Source organism: Amphiura filiformis, chromosome 4 (assembly GCF_039555335.1).
Source record: "Amphiura filiformis chromosome 4, Afil_fr2py, whole genome shotgun sequence".
Classification (NCBI taxonomy): Eukaryota; Metazoa; Echinodermata; class Ophiuroidea; order Amphilepidida; family Amphiuridae; genus Amphiura; species Amphiura filiformis.
In genome coordinates, this window is record NC_092631.1 from 2,185,785 (window position 1) to 2,208,402 (window position 22,618).

General features: G+C 37.3%; 3 protein-coding genes across 3 annotated transcripts in view; all 3 read left to right on the plus strand.

The window, feature by feature from the left end:
• LOC140150454 (kinesin-like protein KIF13A) overlaps positions 1-5,702 on the plus strand; it is a 256,905-nt gene extending 251,203 nt beyond the window's left edge. Inside the window, exons 35-36 of the mRNA XM_072172473.1 lie at positions 360-423; positions 5,624-5,702. Coding sequence (XP_072028574.1) covers positions 360-389 — 30 coding nt within the window. The 3' untranslated portion in view covers positions 390-423; positions 5,624-5,702. The remainder of the gene's footprint in view (positions 1-359; positions 424-5,623) is intronic.
• Positions 752-9,248, plus strand: LOC140149605 (uncharacterized). The gene is made up of 3 exons (XM_072171685.1): positions 752-793; positions 5,624-7,313; positions 8,321-9,248. The coding sequence occupies exons 1-3, from the start codon at positions 752-754 to the stop codon at positions 8,437-8,439; spliced, it is 1,851 nt and encodes a 616-aa protein (XP_072027786.1). The 3' UTR covers positions 8,440-9,248.
• Positions 9,249-20,993: 11,745 nt separating this feature from the next.
• Positions 20,994-22,394, plus strand: LOC140149606 (muscarinic acetylcholine receptor M5-like). The gene has a single exon (XM_072171686.1). The coding sequence runs from the start codon at positions 20,994-20,996 to the stop codon at positions 22,392-22,394; it is 1,401 nt and encodes a 466-aa protein (XP_072027787.1).
• Positions 22,395-22,618: the final 224 nt, after the last annotated feature.

A 22,618-nucleotide genomic window follows, 5' to 3' on the forward strand; every position in this document is an offset into this window, starting at 1 on the left:
TTTAGAAAATTTGTTTATTTTTCTTACGATGTAATTTTGAATGCGCTGCCAATTGTATGCTAACCAATTACAAAATGCTTTCTATTTGCTTTGTCATTTGCAAAACAAAGACTAGTTGTATGCATACTAGATAGTGAGTGTGTGTGGGGGAGGGGGTCACAGCTGTATGTATATCTAAGCATGTACAGGGACAAGTCAAATTACCTGGGGTGTGAGAGGTAGAAATAATTTGGCTGACATACATGTAGGCTGATTTTGCAGATTTGCAATAGACCGACTCTCCCCTCGATCCACTGCTAATGTATTTTTGTTGCTTTTGACCTCTAACCCTACTCTCTCTAAACTGTTGCAACTCTCAGCCGGCCCGTCGTTGTTTGTCCGACTGGTAGCAAGCAGTAAGGAGGGAAAATCTCTCCTTGCTAGGTATGTGTCCTAGGTGTGGATTTGTATATACTGCCCTCTGTTGTTAATCTGCTGCCAAGTGACAGGTGTACTAGTGACCTGAGCCCAGTTTCATAAAGGCTTGGAATGTATCTTATAATGAAAGACGAAGATAAAAAGACTAGTTTGCGTCTGACGTCATCTGTCAATCAAAGTCGAGCACGGTTTGTTTACAAGTATCGTGATGACATGAGTTGCTGAACACGGCGGTAAAACCGGGCGCCTTATTGTTAATTTTGCACCTTCAAACATACAAACCATCTCAAAAGTTAGGTCTTTATACTAGGAAACTTTCTTTTGCAAAGGCACCATGTCAACAATGCCTAGCAAAGTTGCTGTTTGCCTTGTAAAAGTACGTCATTTTTCGCCATTCACTGCTATTCCTTTTCTCTGATCAGCACCAGATAAATCGACCTTCCTTTTTATACGCGCTAACTAACCAATCAAGGTTCGTAGAGAATTTGATTGACAGTGACGTCAGACGCAAACTAGTCTTTTTATCGTTGTCTTCAATTATAACCCTAACAGTCCCTATGTTATTTGGTGAAGGGAAAGAAGGAAGGAAGAATTTAGTGAAAGGAAATGAGGAAGAAAGAAAGAAGATGAAAAGAAATGTTGTCTAACCAGTCCAGTTTTTAACCACAGTACTGTCAGGTGCAGAGCACAAACTTTAACATTGAGAGTATCTATGATAGACAATGCAATGATTATGACATCTTAAAAAAGTTTTTAAAGTCACACTCTCATATGTGTTAAAAATAAGGGAAAGAAAAGAACAGATGCTTAGCTCCATGGGCACTACCAGCCAAATTATTGACATCTAAGAACTATTTTGATTGGTTACAAAGAGGGCTATATCATGAATTGAGCCAATCAGGGATATGGCAAGAAAAGTCAGTAGCGCTGAATGAGATTAAGCTTAAAATTGCTAAGAGGTCTAAAAGCTGTATTTTGATTGGTTTGGTTACTCAGATGATTATAGCATGTAATTAACCAATCAGGGACAGTAGAAAGGCAGTAGTGCAGGGTTAACATTTCCAAATAACCAAGTATCCAAGATTAGATGCTTGCAATTGATTTTTAAAAGAAATTTTCACAAATCAATCAATCAATCAATCAATCAATCAATGTCAGTACTTTTTAGTATCAGCATTCTTCAGCAATTATTCCATTGCCATTAGGATATGTCAGATTCGTTTCCGCTTCCACAAGTCCGCAACTGATGCGCAGGTACAACAAACTTTGATTGTGATCCATAACGGCTCCCCATTTTACACCTGGGTGGAGTAAAGCAATTGGGAATTAAGCCAGCTTGCTCAAGGGACAATGCAAGAAAGGCAGTAGTATCCATGGGGTTAACATTTCCAAAGAACTTGAACCAAGTATCCAAGATCAGATGCTTGCCTTGACTAGTCACTTGTTTCTACCTGGATGTTGAATATCAGTAGAGGGCAGTATATGTGAACACAATGGCATGTTATTATGTTGGCTTTATTAACACATGTTTACCTGATGTATGCATGCTTTGGTGTCTGCAGGTATCTCTGTAATACAGGCTGAGTCAAAAAGAAGTAAACTCATGTTTGAGGGGCTGTAACTCGAGATCTGTAACGAATCTGCTAAAAATGAAAATACCACCGGAAAGAGCAAATTCTACACGTCTAAATTTAAACAAAAATTGTTGCAATTGCTCACAGCAAACTCAAGTTATACTCATTTGAATACAACCACCCATTTTTGTAGCTGCACACGGTTTCACTTCCCAAGTAGGGGCCTACCTATTATATTGATTGGTAAGGCGCGATATTCAAATGCAAATAAAGTTCTGTTCCAGGTGTGGTTTCGATCAATAATTCCTACATGCCAAAGGGCTCTTTTCATTATGAATTTTACCTCATTGCACTACATTATAATAAAACGGGCCAAATGACAACATGGCACCACAATTTACCACACTTTCTGTCGACGAAGTACCATGAAACTAAGAGTCCCACTGAGCTTCAGCATCTTTTTCGTGTCCACTTTCCTACAGCTAACCGGGTTTCATGTAAGGGAGCAGTATATAAGAATGTGAACAAGCTCAATGTGCATGGGACACTAAGGAACAGACAACCGGAGGCTTCAGGCAGACCACGAACTGCTAGATCACAAATGAACATTGCTAGAGTTAGACATGCGTTACAGCAAGACCAAAGATCAGCTCAATCCTTTACCCAACATTCCCCAATCAAGCTTCTGCCGGATCGTTCGTAAAGACTTGAATTGGTATCTCTACAAACTATAGTACCGTCATGAACTTTGTTGAATATTATTTAAAAGCAAAAGTTGTCTTTTCAACAATAAATCCTTTTAGAACTTTGCTGATTCGTCGAAATTGAAATGGATGAAAATCAATCATCCGTGTGCAGCTACAAAAATGGGTGGTTGTATTCAAATGAGTATAACTTTAGTTTTCTGTGAGCAATTGCAACAATTCTTTTTTTAATTTAGACGTGTATAATTTGCTCTTTCCAGTGATATTTTCATTTTTAGCAGATTCCTTACAGATCTCGAGTTACAGCCCCTCAAACATGAGTTTACTTCTTTTTGACTCAGCCTGTATATGTATTGAAATTTTCATTCACATGTTTCATATTTGTATATTTCTCATCCCGCCAAAATTCTGGGTTCCCGAAGAAGAAAGAAATAGACTTAAAAATACCATGGTAGCTAACATTATGATGTTTATCAAAACTTTTCTGTATTTTTCACTCCTTTTGATACTTGTAAATTATTATTACTATGCAATACTTAACTCTTCTAGGAGTCTCCTTGGGTTTAAAATAATGACTTATTTTCTAATTTTACTGATACCGTCCGTATTGCACAGTTATGTATGATTATCACATATTATACTGATCACTTTTGCACAGGTCAACTGTCATCATTTCATTTTCACTTGCAGAACTTGATTTTGGTTGTCGGAGTTATCTAAGTTACATACTCATAATATGCTCGCGTAATGATGCCAAATGATCTTGATGAAATAACAGATCATACTATGAGCCAAAATGGGCTGTTCCATTTAAAATCCACACTACCCCTGTGGAAGATTTGGAATATCTTCCACAGGGGGAGTATGAATTTCAAATGGAATGTACACATTAAGCACCTCCATTTGGCTTTCATACACCTTCTGAGAAAGATTCAACATGAATCTTCCACAGAGGGAGGCTGAGTTTCATATGTGTTAATTCCATTTGAAATTCATACTCCCCCTGTGGAATATATTTCCAAAATCTTCCACAGGGGTAGTGTGGATTTTAAATGGAATAGCCCAATGCTTGGCATAACAATCTGCAAACAGGCTTCATTTGGAAATTCATTTAACTTTGTCATATTATACTTCTCACTTACCCTATCTACTATATCGATTTAATCAAATGAATTGTGGCATAGGTCTTAATTTCACTAAGGAATATATACACAATGAGCACAAGTGATGGTGGAGAGGGTTATTTTTGCTTTGTAAAAAAAAGTGTTCCAGTTGAAAATGGCAAGATTCTAACTATTCATGAAAGTGGTTTTATGGTGAAAGAAAAAACAGAAACCAGAAATACTTGACGAAATGTTTTAGCCTTAAGATTTCAGTCAGAATCTTGTAATTGGCAACTCAGGAAAATTATTATTTTGTTTGGTCACTGTTAAGACCATCTTAATATAATAATTTGTCTCAAAGCCCCCACACGCATCAGTAAAATCACCCACTTTTTGCATGTTAAACCCGTTGGATTGAGTAAATTTCAGGGTTTTTTTCTGCTGTTTTACTTTCTTTTTTTTTCCAAATCTGTCACACAAAAATCTCACGTCTGACATCCGATGTTAAAATAGCCTAAATCGTAAATCTCAATAAAATCCTTTATTTTGACCATAGTTGAAACCTCCTTGGGAGATGAAAGGTGGTCTACTCTATTCTTGTCAAAAAGCTTGTCCCACAGATAAAAAAAATTTAAGTTAAACAAGAAATCCTTAAAAAATGCATTCCGCATTAGGTTTTTAACTTGGGAAGGGCTTTGAGATGAACTAATAACTTAAGATGGCCTAATACATCTATAGACAATTTTTGTAATAGACCACTTTTGCGGCGTTTGGCTCTGCTAACTCCAATTTAGCGGAGCAAAAAACTGAAAGTGAGGCCAAATAATTTTATAACATACTCCCTCCCAATTATGCAAAGTTAATTAGGGTTAATTTCTTAAAAAATAAAATGAACTCTAATAGCCCCTAATTAATTAATTATGCAGATTAAAATGAACAAAATGCTAAACACAATATACTTTTATTGTACTCGTATTACATATGTACCAAGTCTCAGCTAGATAGTCCTTATAGTCAGGGTTATAGCTAGGCAAATTTTAGTGCCGTGTGAAATTTATATGAAATGGTAAAAAAATTTGATAAGAATTGCTAATTTTTATACTGATTGCGCATTGATTTTGAAACATTTGAGACTGGAATACCTGGTATTTGGGCTCAAAAGTAACTTGAGTGCCGGGTGGAAATTAAGAGTGCCGGGCGGGTCCGCCTGCCACCGCCCAGGGTAGCTACAACCCTGCTTATAGTTACTTATAGCAAATTAACTTTGCATAATTGGGAGTATTAAATCATTTGGCCTCACTTTCAGTTTTCTGCTCCACTAAATTGGAGTTAGCAGAACCAAACGCCGCCAACGACAACAAAGTGGTCAATTTTGACAATTGTCTATAGATGATAATCTGTAATTAAACAGGTATGGTCTGAATTTGTATGATTGTTTCCGTAAAACTATTATGAATGTACTATTAGGAAAAGCAGATGAGATATCAACTCCTCTTTTCCTGAAAATCTTGTTGTAAAAATTTTACCTATTTTTGATGATTTATGCTACATTTGACATGTTTGATCCTAAACTGATGGTGTAATTGGGTGTTTTTAATGGCAGGGATCAGTTTATATATCGTTGTTTGGCAGGAAAAAACCTCCTATGTGCTTGTGGCCCCTGAACATGTTTAAAACAAAACTGCCAACAATTAGTTACAAAGGCAGTTTTGCTTTAAACATGTTCAGGGTCCAATGACACATAGGTTTTTCCTGCCCAACGACGATATGCTGCTGTGTAAGATTGATATTGACATATTATTGTTGTTGGCGATTTCTGTTTCAGAATGCCAAACTCTCAGGTGCAATAAGTATACCTCCCATGGAGCCAACCAATCACCGTGGCAACAAGGCCCCAGGTTCTGCAGCAGATGACCTATTTGACATGTCTTTGGAGGATTCCGCAATTGATCTTTGCCCTCTTACTGGTAAAGCTGGTGATGCTTCTTTCACCTCGCAGGACGATGGTGATGACGACGTAGTTTGTAGAACCTCAACCCCAAAGAAGATGGTGACTTCAGAACCCCACACGGCTGGCCGTGGTGGCGGTGATGGACTGAAGCCAAATAATGATAGTAATTCCAAAGATTTAATGACATTTGAAGGTCCTGATGGATCTGGTGATAACAGCCAAAGCACAGCAGATGGACATGCTAAATCTGCTGAAGTAGACAAACCTAATGATGAAAAAGACATTGAAAAAGATGACAATGGACTCGCAGCTGATGAAATGCCTGCGAATGAACAGCAGGTGGCGCTTTCTGAAATTGACAAGTCAGATGATGATATTGTAAACTTTGCAGACAGCAATGGTGATGATTTAAGTAAACCTTCTGACGTTTCTGAACAAAATGCGGACAAATTGGAGAATGGCGCACTCCCTCATGATAATGCAAATGGTGACCAAGACATAAGGTGCCAAAATTCTGTGGGCATTTCTAGTGCAATAAGAGATGAGAACACCACACTGGCACCTACCTCTGCAACACATCCAAATGGTAATGTACATCATGATGCAACATCAGAACCAGAAATTATTGGTAGCAGTGATGAAGCTACTCAGATGCAAAGTCCCACTGATACTTATAATTCTGTATCCAAGCCAGTGAAAATCGATGGGGTAAACACGGTGGCTCCGAAAGTCTCCGATGAAGTCATCACGGACAGTATTGCATGTGTAGAGGATGGAGAAGATGTCTTTCTTGTATCACAGCCAAACAAAATTGATGAGGCTAATGGTATTGACCCTCAATTTGACACAGACACATGTACAGAGAATGGTAAAGATGTCTCTCCTCCAGCAGAGCCCATCAAATTAACGGAGGCTACCAAAATGGATCGCCAGAGCTCTAATTCTCTTTCTGGAGATGAACCTATGTGTGCAAGTAATGGACAGGACATATCTCCTCCATCAGAGCTCATTAGAAGTGACGATGATACTTTCTTCACCCCTGAACTCTCCAATTCTGTCACTTCCAATGACCCAACATTTGTTAAGAATGGACATAGTGTCCATCTTGCATCTGACCCCATCAAAATTGATGTGGCTATCACTCCCAAACTGGCCAATTTACTGATCGCTGAGGACACAACATGCGCACCAAATGGGCAGGACAATCAATCCTCCTCACAAATGATCATATCAAATGATAATGGAACCCCGCTGGAATCAAACTGTAGCCCGACATCAAACAATACCGTCTTTCAAAACCGACTCGGCCCAGAGGATCGGGACTATTCCGTGTCTATGCTGTCTTTGACAGACAGTGAAAGTTTTCAGATGAGTGACACAGAAGATGATATGAGCATGAGTTCTTGTGATGGCAGCAGACAAATTGAGAAGATACTACCAGACTGGCTGGAAGTGGGAGCATCTGTCATTGTTGGCAACAAGAGGCGTGGTGTTGTCAAGTTCATTGGTAATACAGCATTCAGGCCTGGTGTGTGGGTCGGTGTAGCACTGGAAGCTAATGTTGGTAAGCTTAAGACTTTTGTTGTTAAAGATAAGTGATATTTTCATAACGTTAAATATTTTGTGAATAACCTAGTGCACTTGTCAGTAATATATATACCATATGGGCTCCTTTGCCTTGGGGTAAATTTCACGTAAAAATAGAGAGCTCCCTCTTCTGAAAATCCCAACAAGAATTAAGGATATATATTAAGGATATAAGTGATATTTTCATAACGTTAAATATTTTGTGAATAACCTAGTGCACTTGTCAGTAATATATATACCATATGGGCTCCTTTGCCTTGGGGTAAATTTCACGTAAAAATAGAGAGCTCCCTCTTCTGAAAATCCCAACAAGAATTAAGGATCCATGCCCTTATATGCTGGTAGATTTTTATGGTATTGCAGTTTTAACATGTGCCTAAAATCCCAGTTATGTCAGGGGAGCCCATATATGCACCATTAGGATAGTCAACATATGTCCTTACTATCAAGCACTTTTGAAAATTTTACTAGTCAGGCGCTTTACCAACATGAGCTAATGGGGTTGAAATACACATTTGCAGGTTTACTTGTTTGTATAACTATGTGTATCGATTATTTGCTCAAGACCCTTTACACTTTTTTGGATGGGGCTCTTCATGTTTGCATGTTTTAAAGGCGCTCGATATGCTAACTATAAAGTTTTTACGGTAGTACCAAAACACATCCTAGGCATGTTTGATATAAAATTGGATCGGTTGAGCCCATTTATTGGTCGAGCTATGAGTTTTAAAATATTGGACTCGACTACGTCTCGTCCAATATTTCACAACTCATAGCAAGACCAATAAATATTGGGCGTAAAGCATCCAATTTTATCATTATTATGTTTTGGATCCAATATTATCACAACTTGGATCCATCAAAACATAATAATGATTAAAATTGCCTTGTCCATTATTTTCAGGTTTTCCTAACCTCTGACAAATCATATATTCACACTTTAATTTCTTAATGTTTGATTCCATTTGTTATATTTTACTTCAGGCAAACATAATGGGTGTGTGCAAGGTGTACGATACTTCACTTGCAGACCCAAGAGAGGAGTGTTTGTGCGTCCAGAAAGACTTGCTCAAGCCATCAGATCCAACACCTCGGGGAGATAAACTGCCAATATGACAACAACGTTGGCTACCTGTTCCTGTGCACTTGGATGCGATATATATAGATGCCGACAGATGTTCTCAAGAAATCAGATACTGTGTAGTGGGATTTTGTTTTTTTTTGTGTGGATTTTGCCATTTTGAGCAGTTTTGGGGTTAGTTTTATTCATGGCTTCAAAGACCTACACTTTTTATTTACACTTAGGAGTAAAAATATTTTGGCTGGCTTTTAAATTTGTAGTTCTGAAATTAACAATGATATAGCAGCAGCAACAAACAAAAACCTTTTTCAAAAACATGGCTCAGTTTGGGGTAATAGAATATAAAAATATATTTAGAATATAAAATTTATATGTAGAATATAAAAAAAGGCTGCAAAATATTTATTATACCAAAAAATCGCAGAAATAAAATCTCACAAAAAATGTCCTGCTATACAGTAATGACCTAATGACAGAAATGGGCAATTCCATTATAAATCCACACTCCCCCTGTGGAAGATTTAGCCAAAGTCTTTCACAGAGGGAGTATGAGTTTTGAATACAATAGACAATTGGGTAACTTCCATTTGAAATACTCACTCCAGTTGTATAAGATATAGGTAAAGCCATACCCCAGGGGGAGTATGGGTTTCAAAATGATTAACCCTGACTAATTACATTTGAAAAACATACACCATCTATGGAAGATATTTCCAAAATCTTCCACAGGGGTAGTGTGGATTTTAAATGGAATAGCCCAATGCTGTTACCAACCGATGCAAAGCCCCAGAACGTTGTGAATTTCTTGAGGGATGGACTCCAACCATAGGACATTATATATGTGACACGATCAAGAGGAATGAGTCGGATGTCGTTAACATTAATTTTGAGATATTGCCAAAGAAAGTGTTAAAATTCTTTTGTTTTCTATTGTTTTCAGCGATTGATAAAGTGACATAACTTTCCAAAGAAAAGTCGTATCAACTTGGGGTTTTCAGTTTCTGAAAGCTCTAAATGTCCTCTTTAGAAATACAGGTAAAACTAATTTTCGACCAGGGTCGGCATGTGACTCATTCCCCTTGATCATGTCACATATATACTTCAAGATGACATTACCATTCTCCAAAAATGGTCAAGTTATCAGTGGCCATATCAATAACAGACAATAAATCACCTTTACGGTAAATCCCGAGACCTTTGCGATTGAATCCCTGATGATGTATCATTGATGCGTACATCTCCAGTCCGCACATTATGCGCATATCTTCACTGTGAAATTTGATGTGCTTGGTGAAGATATGCACATACACAGACTATTACAGATGATTCACAAACAGTCAAAAGTCTCAGCATTACCCGATAATGAGAGCCGAGCGTTCCATGAAGTGCAACAGACGAAACAGCTTCGGACATACTGCATATTTTTGAGTCACGAAGACATGCAACTCTTTATCACATATCACATATACGCAAAGGCACGCAACGCTGGTGTGATTGTTAGACATGCACAATGGAATGCTCAGCCCTCACGAATATGCGAGAATTCACAGCATACAAAGCACAGGGTTGTTCCCTGTTGATATATAGTCTGTGTGGACATCAGTGATATGTTATCAGGGATTCAATCACAAAGGCTTGAGGAGGAATTTTCCAAAATGGTCTGTCACTTAACTGTAAACTTATTAAAGGGTTTCCCTTACATTTTACATCTAGAATTAGTGCCCTGGGTAAGTACAAAAGTATGCAATGTTTTAACAGATTTTATCACATTATGCTGGAAATTGTTTTGTTCAAGATTGATTAAGCCACACACAGGAACAAAAGATCTTTGTTATTTCATTCAAATTCTAACATGAAATGATAGTTATGGTTGACAAGCCTTTGACAATCATTTTTCGCTTCTTTCCTGAGTTTACAGAACCCGGACTCTGTGTAGCCTGTGTGTAATGCAATGTGCTATTCCAGTTGAAATCCATACACCCCCTATGGAAGATATGACCTTATTCTTCCATACATTTTCAAATGGGGTTACCTGAATGGGAGACTCCATTTTAAATCTACACCCCCTGTGTGGGAGATTGGGGTCATGTCTTTAATCGGGGGTGTATGGATTATACCTGGAATAGCCCAAAAATATATGCCATATTGGATTGTCACTCAAGTTGCCCCTGTGGGTCAAAAAACTTGAAAACTTGACCAAATTTAGAATTGACTTTGACCTGTTTTAGGCTAAAATGAGTGCACAATTTTTGTGCATTTTTTATGCACCTATCCCAGCAATTCTATTGGGCAATTCCATTTAAAATCCACACACCCCTTGTGGAAGATTTCAGTGCCAACTCAATAAGCTAATTCGATAATTCAGAGCAGAGTGCATTGTGGGTAATATTCTTGGACAGTCTTGGGGATATAATAACACAATCCTCCCATAGACGGCTGTGGGAATGGACTTTGACTGATCAGAAATGCCTGTGATTTCATTTGTCATTTACAACTTTGGTACTTCCAAGGTAGGTTCTAACTATCTTTGTTTGTTATATAAAAGTTCTATGGGGACAATCAGACCCAACAACTGGCAAAAAAAATTTTAAAAATGTTTTTTTGTTTGTCACCATTGAATTACTGTGTGAGGCCTGGCTGTGATATCCCTACAGACTTTTACCCACAATGCACTGATTTGCACTCTGTTCTGAATTATCGAACTTGCTTATTCCAGTTGCATTTTATGATGAATCCAGCTGGAAGTATTTGCTAGCTTTATGTAATAATCCAGCTGAAAATTGTTGAATTTTGCACAATTTGTCTTAAAATTACACAATTTTGTTTGAAATTCCAAAATCTTCCACATCTTTTCCACTTTTTATTGATGAAAATGGTTGGATGTGGAATAGTAACTTTAAGTGTCTAATTTGGTTGGAATTAAATCTTCCAAAGTGGGGGGGGGGGGTGGTTTTCAATTGGAATAGCCTATTAGCGGGTCAGTAGGACAATTGTACAACTAAATTCCTAAAAAAATGCATAATACCAGATCAAGGGTTAATGTTAGAGTAATTTTATTTTTAATTCAGACTTTTATTTCAGTATTGTTGCCATGGTTTTTTTTTTATGGATGAGTCACCAAATTACATTTTAAAATATTTTAAATCACAAGTTTATCAAATAAAGAGCTTAGTTGCAAACTGAATTATGTCGATTTTATACCAACATAAGAAAAATGTGTTTTTAAAGGCAATACTCCAATGCACAGGATCCAGTAACAAGCAAAGTTTGTTCTTATTATTTATTTTTGAATTAATGTTTTTTATCTTAAATTTGTTTTGCCATTTTTGGTGTGGGGCTGTGTGCTTAGCTAACTTGGTTTGCAACTAAACTCTTCAAGTGCAGAAGGTCATAACACTCTTGCTTTGAAAATGTTTTAATCTGGAATTATGTTTTTGTTACAGTACTACATGTGTATGTATGTAAATTTTAATTATTGTAATATAAAATGGGTCTATTTTGTATTATTTTAACTAGAATTCTTGGATTTTTCTGTGTATATGGACTGGCAAATATTATAATGAACAAAGAGAAAAAGTCTGCTTACAACCCTCACAAGCATATAATATCGCCACACTGCAATTTTTTAATACTAATCCACAAAAATTATCAAGAGTTAATCTATTTTGTGTATTTAGAATTTGGAAATAATATTGGCTGAATAAAAACACAAAGTTGTTCACAATGACACCTTGGGGATGCTAGTACAGAACAGATACACTCCAAAATCCAAGATGTTCTTCGGCACAAATATCATAACAAATAGCTTTACGGTTCATTTCGGTTGATGGAAATTGAAAAGGGTATGTAGCCTATCCCACAATTTAAAAGGGTATGTATTTACGACTAATAATGTTTGTTGGTCAAATTGTCCAAATATTAAAATATGACTTTTATTGCCAGTTAGGACTAACTAAAGGATTAGGATTTAGCTATGTTTCATTTGGCAAAAGGAGATAATATTTTTTTAATTCCAAAAAATAAATAGTGCTGTATTTTTTGGAATAGTGATGAGTAAGCACATTCAGTTCAGTTATTAAATAAAAAGTAATGAAAACTAAGTCCAACACTTGAAACATCACAATATGTCTGTTTCAGCCTTTCCATGCAGTTTCAATATTTGTTTTTCATTAAAAGACTTTGCCCAGTTTATTGTGATCAAGTTGTAGGGCCAAATCTGTTTTCTAAATTAAACGTCATTATAAATATTAAAATGAGGATTTTTGATGAAGATGTCCAATTTTATCACATACATGTACTATTTCCACCTTGGTTGGATGACCTTTGACCCTCACTCCGCACCTGTGATATTTCATGTCAGTATTCCAACCCTTTTGGAAACTAGAACCAAAAATACGTATTTTTTGTATTACACACATTTTATTACAAAATACAAACATGGAATCTCATGATTCCCATCATTTATCTGCTGTGTAGATTTTTTTTAAATTATCAGAACCCTTGATTCGCACAAATCTTGTTTGGTGTTTGTGGATTCATGCCAAATTTTAACCCTGCAATTTCTGACAAGTTGTAATACGCATTTCTGACTTCATCATTTTAACAACTGGTGCTGTTTCAAATCTACCAAGATCTTTACCCACTTGAGATAGTTGCATCAGTTTCATTTATGTAATCATAGAATGCAGCAGTTTCATTCATTTAATCATAGAAAAGGCATAATTGCAAATGACAAAATAGCCAAATAAAGGTGAAATTTTTTGACAAGTGGGTATGTACAATTAAAGGAGGGTGGTCCTATTTCACCACATGCAATTTCCATTTTGGCTGAATGACCTTGAATTGCACTCACTACCCTAAGGAGTTATAATCAGCTATTTCAATCACTTTTGATAGGAGAACTTTGCTGCATCTTGTCTTAAGTTGAGAGTAACGCCATGTTGGATTTTGTAGAGATGAAAGTCTTCCGGAAATTCCCTTTCGGAAATGTGTCAACAACAAAAATCCGGAAAGCCCCTGTGTGAAAAATAAGTGGTTTACAAAACTGAAAGCATATGTTAGCCCTAATATTGCACAAGGTCAATGAAACAAATATGGGCTCTCCAATAATTCCAAAATCTGTGGAGATAAAGTGGTGGTGAGGCTTTTGTTTGGACCATCCTTCTTTAGAGGGTGACAACAAATTCCATTTGAGATTCACACCCCCTGTGGAAGATAAGTTTGTTGATGTATATTGTATTGGATCTTGAATGGCAAGAACATGGTAGGAATTCCAAATTCTTCCTTGAGGATGTGAGGTTTTCAAATGCAAAAGCCTATTGTGAGTTGACCTCACAGACTACTACAGACAAACCACAAACAGTCAAAGTCTCAGCATCACCTGATAATGAGGGCTGATCGTTCCATGAAGTGTGACAGACGAAACGTCTTCATCATACAGCATATTTTTACGGTCTTTTGCGTAAATCCGAAGACACGCAATGCTCTATCAGTATCACTTATACGTGAATGTTAGACATGCACTACCAAATGATCGGCCCTCATGAATTTGCGAAACTTCACTGCATACAAAGCACAGGGACTTGGACTGGTTGTAGTTCATCTGTGGTAGTCTGTGGTTATCCTATTCATAACTGACATTTTTTGTCTCTAATTATGTGTCATTGCATTGACCTGAACAAGAAAATACAAAAATTGGCTTAAAAAAAAAGGTTCCAGGTAAGATAGGATCAATGTTCATTAGATGTAGGAAAATGACACTATCCAATAGATAATATTTGTTTTCTTATCATGAAAATCCATGAAACCATCATAAAAAAAACCACCTTCAAATTTGACACGCATAATTTTGAAGCATTCCCAATATCTTTGGTAATATTTCCAAGACAGGTTGCGGATAACCAAATTTCGCAATCTAATTATAGTAAGTAGATAAAAAGATTTAAGGAAAGACTACTGAAATTGAATTATGGCAATACAGCCATTCCCACAGATATGAAGTAGACTAGCACAAGACTCTTATTACACAATGGGTTGTATACTTATGTCAAAATAGCCAAAAATTGAATTATTACTATTTGTTGATTGTAGATATAATTTAAAAAAAGTACTTGTAAATATTATTTGATGAAATGAAATACTTGAATACCAATTATTGCAACCATATTTAATGTAGGGACTTGTGCAGATATTATACAGAATTATGAAGTGTATACATTTTTGGGTAGGTTGTTATTATTGTGTAATCTACCAACAAATATTGTTTGTATAGGCAAAATTGGAATATTAATAAATATGAAACTATGGAGCTGATTTTATAGAAATAAAAGTTTTTGTGTGGATTTATATTTGTGAATGAGTTGGTGATATGAAGGAAAATAAGGGCTAAGGGATGAAATCAAAACTTGATCGCCGGTTCCGTTCGTTTTTTTAAATTTTTTATTTGATAATGAAGAAGGAGGTGGCCTATATGCTTCACCCTAGCAGGGCGTCTCTCTCAATATTTTCATATGCCAGTTTGCTCGAGCCCCAATCACGCCGTTTTTTATTTGTTTAGAATAATAGAAACCGGATGGTACTGCCAATCAATCGCCAGTCAAGTTTTGATTTCATCCATAAGAGCTTTGCTTGTTTTTTATTTCTTACTATTTTTTCTTCCTTTTAACTATAAGGCCAAGAAAACAATGTTTGCTTGCCCTCCAGTGGGATTTTTGGGGTGGCTCGGTCGGTCAGGGAAAAAAAAAATTAATGACTCACTACTGAATAGACAGACCTGTAGGCAATGAACATTGGTCATGTGGAAAGATACATCAATACTTCACTTCAGGCCTTCAGTATGCAAGATACACCATAGAAATTGATTCAATTAGAACGCCTCCATACTTGCAGGCATAAGTCGACAAGTTTATTGGAAACATTGATCCATAAATGTTATAATGAGATTACAGTAATGATTTTCTTAAGAAAAATGTTGTTGGCCAAATTTAGCTTTGAAATGAAATTTAGATACAGAAAAAATAATTTAAAAAATTAAAATTATAAACTAAACAAAAAAATTTGAAAGGGCTGACCCTGATTTTGGCCAATTTGGGGTCGGTTGGTGCAGGGCAAGCAAACAATTTTTTTTGGCCTAATGGGCATGGACCCAAGTGTGTGTAATTTTACGGACCAACAAACAATGTTGAGGACCAAAGAAATTGTACCCAAAGACTCAAAAATGACCAGTGTGTAACTCTGTGGTTATTGGTTAATCTGCTAGTTTGTTGCTCATAATATTATGCCTTTAGTGTTTTTGCAGCAAGAGCCCGAAATGGAACAATAATTTGACTTCGATGTGTAACACACACACAACGTAGATTTGCCAGGGGCATAGTCAGGACTGATTATTCCCCGATTTAAATCGGTTTTTTTTCTACTAAAAAAAAAAAAAAATTTCACTATCATAGTGAAGTTATCCAGAGGTACACTATTTCAACTGCGCAGGGCCAAAAGTGGGTAAGTGCAATAGCTGCTCTGTGAATATTTGGCAATTTACACACAGTATATTGTACTCATTTACAAATGGCAGCTATTGCACTTACCCACTTCAGGCACTGGGCAGTCGATTTGCCCTCCATGAGTGACACAAACTTGATGGAGTCTGTACATTTGTTCAAACATGTAGAGGGTTCCACATGACAACGACTGGTGTCAAGTTTTATAAACCTCCTTTTTCTGAAGATGGGCAATTTTTGTCTCGCCTGATAAGTAGATACCTACTTCATTAATACCCTAATCAGCAGTAGATAGCTACTTCATCAACACATATCAGCAGTAGATAACTACTTCACCAATACCCTTATCAGCAGTAGATAGCTACTTCATCAACACATATCAGCAGTAGATGGCTACTTTATCAATACCCTTATCAGCAGTAGATAGCTACTTCATCAATATTCTTATCAGCAGTTAGAGAGCTACTTCATTAATACCCTAATACCCTTACCAGCAGCAGGTAGCTACTTCATCAACACATATCAGCAGTAGATAGCTACTTCACCAATACCCTTATCAGCAGTAGATAACTACTTCATCAACACATATCAGCAGTAGATGGCTACTTTATCAATACCCTTATCATCAGTAGATAACTACTTCATAAATATCCTTATCAGCAGTTAGAGAGCTACTTCATCAATACCTTTATCAGCAGTAGATAGCTAGCTACTTCATTAATACCCTTACCAGCAGCAGGTAGCTACTTCATCAATACACTTATCATCAGTAGATAGCTACTTAATCAATATCCTTATCATCAGTTAGAGAGTTACTTTATCAATACCCTTATCAGGCAGCAGATAGCTACTTCATCAATACCCTTATCAGCAGTAGATAGCTACTTCATCAATACTTATTAGCAGCAGATAGCTACTTCATCAATACATATCAGCATTATACAGCTACTTCATCAATACTGATATCTGCATTAGATAGCTACTTCATCAATACCCTTATCATCAGTTAGAGAGTTACTTTATCAATACCCTTATCAGGCAGCAGATAGCTACTTCATCAATACCCTTATCAGCAGTAGATAGCTACTTCATCAATACTTATCATCAGTAGATAGCTACTTAATCAATATCCTTATCATCAGTTAGAGAGTTACTTTATCAATACCCTTATCAGGCAGCAGATAGCCACTTCATCAATACCCTTATCAGCAGTAGATAGCTACTTCATCAATACTTATTAGCAGCAGATAGCTACTTCATCAATACATATCAGCATTATACAGCTACTTCATCAATACTGATATCTGCATTAGATAGCTACTTCATCAATACCCTTTAGTCGGGTAGTAGCATCACTCATGGTGAACCCATGTCTTGGAGCACTTCCTTTACTCCATCTCCCATCTCTTCCTTGGACTTCCGTTAGCCCTAGTTCCTGTTGTTTTGATGTAATATAAGTTCTTGCTGCAGGTTGGCTAGGGGGCATTAGCATAATGTGACCGAACCATTTAACTTGTTATTTTGCAACATATTCCGTGATAAGTGTGGTTCCCACCCGGGTTCCCACTATCTTTCTCATATCCTCATTCTGGATTTTATCCCTCCTTGACTTGCTAGCCGCTCGGCTTTGGCATCTCATTTCACAGGTGATGAGGTTTTGGGTTGAAAGTCCAGTTTTGGCACTGGTAGCAGAGTGTTGGGAAAATATGGCATTGATGGGTTTTGTTTTGGTATCCATCGGTGTCGCAGGATGTGTTAAGGAGTGGGCCTAGTTAGTAAATTATATTATTGGCCTTTTGACATCGTGCCTCTATTTCTCTATTGATACTAGTGGTGGGTTATAGAATGATGATGCTTCAAATTTCTTAGGGAACCAGCTTATTTGATGCAGTATGATCTCCTGAGCATTTTGACACTTTTTTTTTATCCAAATCGGCCAAAAAATGAGAAGGTGCCGGCCAAAACAAGTATTTGGACAGGGGGGTCTGTTGGGGGTCTGAAAATCAATATTTTCATCAACAATCATTATTATATGCTTGATTCTGTGAAAGTTGGTATTGATTTGTATGTAATTGATGTTTAGAATTCCATTTTTGAAAGTTGCATAAAAATTGGAGTTGTCGTTTTCTTAAAATGGCCATTTTACGTCCAAATAAGGATATGAGGGCGCTTCGCATTTAACTTGCAAACGATCTTTAAAACGGAAATTTCAATGGTGTATCTATGAAGATAATCATAGGTAGTACCTGCTCAAGAAATTTGAGCAATTTACATCGTACGGTTTGATTTTGGCAGCCATTTGAATATTTCATAGAACGCTGCCATTCAACTGTACAGGGGTCAACGCACTTTAAAATGTGTACGTTTCAATGGAAGGCTTCCTGAGAATACGAAAATTGGTGCCACGGTCAAATGAAAAGAAATATAATGTCCAAATTTCTTGAGAATGTGCCACATGTGATTATCTTCATACTGACATCATTAAAATTTCATGTGAAAAGAACGTGTGCATGTTTTTTGCAAAGCGCCCTCACATCCTTATTTGGACGTAAAACGGCCATTTTAAGAAAACGACAACTCTAATTTTTATGCAACTTTAAAAAATGGAATTCTAGACATCAATTACCTGCAAACCAACACCAACTTAAACAGAATTAGGCATAAAATAATGATTATTGATGAAAATATTGATTTTAAGACCCCCCAACAGACCTCCCTGTCCAAATACTTGTTTTGGCCGACACCTTCTCATTTTTTGACCGATTTGGATGAAAAAGGTGTCAAATTGCTCGGGAGATCATGCCGCATCAAATAAGCTGGTTCCCTAAGAAATTTGAAACATCACCCTTTTTAAAAGGCTGTTTAACCTACCCCTATTGATACTTCCATCTTCAGACAAGATACTTCTCAAGTACTTAAACTCCTTTGTCTGTTTTAGCTTACTGTTGTTAATGGTGATGTCAATATCCTTGGGTAATCGGCTAATCACCATAGTATCTATATTGGCTATGCTGACTTTCATGCCATATTCACATGCTGCATTTAATTTGTTGGTATGGTCTTGAAGTCCTGTCATTTGCAAAGGGAAGCTCATTTATTTCTCCACTAGTTTGATTTGCTTCCATGGCGATCTTGTCCATATGAATCAAGAAGAGCAGCGGTGACATCACACAGCCTTGGCGTACCCCGATGTTAATATTGGAAACCACTTTGACTGGCCACTTCTGGTTCTCACCATGCATTTGCTGTCTTTACATTGAGCTCTGACAATATCTAGCAGTTGACCTGTTATACCATAGCCCTCTATTACAGCCCACAACTGTTCTCTATCCACCCGGTCGAAAGCCTTTTCTTGGTATACGAACACCATGTGCAGTTCATGGTTGAACTCTATACACTTTTCATATAATTGTCGTAGTGCAAACATGGTATCTGTGATACACCCCCTGTCCCGATAAAGTCCTTTTGTGGACGTTCGAATACTTTGACATGTAGAATCTCTCTAAAAATCCGCTATAAGTACATGTGTATATCCACCGACAATACCGGCTCAAAATGATAAACTGAGCTCAAAAACAAATTTATAATTTTTCACAAGGTCATATCATACAATCCTGTCCATCAAAATGAACCAAAATTACACACATGTTTACTTCAATACTCTATTCTAAACACATGTCAGTAACCAAGCAGTTATCCAACTGACACAACAGCAAAATGCACTGAAATGGAACAGCTTCCTGGACCACATTCACAGCCCAATAATTGGCATCCAGCACAATAAATCTGTGAGAATAAGTACAAGATCCTTGCACAGATGATAATTCCCAAAAGTAAGTGGAATAGTGTGGAACAAGACCTGTTTCTTAAAGAAAGTGCGTGAAAAGCAGAAAGCAGCACCGTTTTGTCATCTGTGCAAAGATCTTAATGTATTCTTACATAATTTTTGTGCTGGGTGCCAAATATTGGGCTGTGAAAGTGGTCAAGGAAGCTGTTCCGTGTCAGTGCAGTTTTCTGTTGTGTCAGTTGGACAACTGCTTGGTTACTGACATGTGTTTAGAGTAAAGTATTGAAGTAATCCTGTGTGTAATTTTGGTTCATTTTGATGGACAGAATTTTAAGATATGATCTTCTGATTCACAAGTTTGTAAGTTTCTTTTTGAGCTCAGTTTACATCTGGATTTTTTTCCGTATTTTCCCCCGTTAACTCACAAACGCAAAATCGGAATCAACTGAAATGTTGGGAATAAGCTTTTTATCGTGGATCTCTGCTGAAAAATGTCATAAAAAGAGGATGATAGGATCACAAAACACTCCTTTAAACTGTTCAGGAGTGACAAGTACATCCAATCTGACTGTTTCCTGTAATAATAGCTTTATACTAGTAACAAGTAAGAGTCCTCTTAACCTGTCCCTGTTGACATGATAGTGATAACAATTTTTATAAAAGTAAATCCCCATTGCTCAGAGCTGACAGGATCAACAAGTGATTTTTTCAGTATCCCATCTTCAATAGCTGCCCGTGTTCTTACGTGTAGGGGTGTGTGTGGAGGGATGTGAGGATCAATGTACGTTCATAGTTCTTTTTTTCCAAATCCCACGTTTGTTTGTTTGTTTTTTGTTTGTTTGTTGTTGTTTTTTGTAAACATATATATATTAATATTCGATCACTCCTTTCTGGCACTTCTATTCTATTGTAGTAATGTTTTTCATCTTCCATTCAATGTTTATAGTATGCTAAATCACAACAAAAATACTTAAAAGGCAGCTAAATATGTTGAGAATACGATTAGTTTAATAGCAAATCAAAACGGGACGAAAGTCAAATTTCATCTAAGCGAGTCGATCTAATATCACTATGTACTCCTTTATAATTAAAAACACACTAAAAGACTGACACATTTGACAAGTCTGTCCTGTCATAATTTGTCTTCGTGTCAAGTTCCCTGATAACCTGGACTGTTTCCTTTGAGAAAAGCACCTGTGTGTTTCAGTGTCCCCAACACCTCTATATATAGAAGAATTACCATATCATCATCAATGTACTTGCATCTACAGCCAGCTAAAGGAGCACCAATACTCGATGGATACTTCTACTCTCTCCATTATTCAAGACACACTTTATGATAGTCAAGATTTATTCAATGCGACTCAAGACCCATTCAATACAACCCAAGACCCAGTTGACGCAGAGCAAGAGACATCTGTTACATCATTAAAAATCAATCGATCAGGAATCATCATCGCCATCGTCTCAGCTGCTGTGAACTTTGTCACTATCTCAGGCAATCTATTGGTGATCTACGCCTTTTTCACGACGAAGGAACTCCGCTCGTATACCAATTTTTACATCGTGGCTTTATCATTCTCAGCTTTGGTAGCCGGGGCCTTCACAATGCCGTTATATTCTATTTACTGGACATTGGGCTACTGGCCTTTCTCTCCGTTGTTTTGTGATGTCTTTGCATTTATAAACGCGGCATTCATTCATATCAGCATTGTAATGATTGCCACTATAGCCTATGACAGATGGGATGCGTTGGAGCATCCTATCAGGCATCTAGGAAGACGCACCCTTGGTCATGCAATGCTGCTAATAACAGTCACATATACCATACCATTGATACTATGGCTCTTTTGCCATATGCTGTGGCCAATTTTAGCGGGAGGTCGTACCATTGCTCCTGAGCGTTGCTATCCTCAATACGTCACTGACAGTTTTACCTTTCTCCTTATCGCACCGTTTCTGGTATTTTGGATTCCAATGTTAATAATCTCCATTCTATATGCTCGAATAGTAAACATAATCCGTCGCACCAGGGCGAATTCTAGAAAGAGACAGGTAATTAGTCTCGCAGATCTGTGCAGAATGACTTCAGCTGCAGACATAAGCTCAAGTACGAAAACTACTGATGATTGCTCCCCATCTGGACAAGATCAAGCTGCCAGCAGTATCAACAACGCATATGAAGTAGATTCTTCAGACAATCCAGTATGTATACCGAGACTACAGGAGACTCCTCGGTCATTCCATGATCGCGTAGATGTAAATATTGTTGCGCCAGGATGCTTGGAGAAGAAGAACAGGTCTCCCCACACATTTGACTCTATAACAGATGATATTTCCGTCGGCACGATGTCGTGTGATATCCAGCCATCTCTTCGTCCATGTCCCCAGCAGCAGTTGCATAATCCCGATCTCGTTGGTGTAAACATTGGAACTTCTGGACATTTACATGGTAAGAAAGATATTCAGGTACATCATGTGGACAGGAGGGAAAACTTTCGAGCTACGCGTACTCTTACTCTGATTCTGATTGCTATGACAATTTCATCTCTACCCTGGTCCGTTATTGGTCCAGTTTACAGCACATGCAGGCAGTGCGTGCCATTAACTCTTTATCAGGTAAGGAACGGTGGGTGTCGAGGTGTATCTGTGTCTGTATGCTCTGTGTTAGGCACCACTTCTAATTTGGTCATATAGCACTATCGGTACCCGGTTAGGCCCGGGGGAACCCTGAACCCGTCCACCCTGACCACCCGCTTACTACGCGGGTTAGGTACCGAGGACTCTTTCTATCATACCTTGGTGATGTAATAGATTGTATTAAGATAATAATTAACATTTGGATAGTGTTATAATTTTACATTCAAATAAAAAAGAAAGCATTATGCAAATGTTCAGGGTACGATAGAAAGAGGCATTGG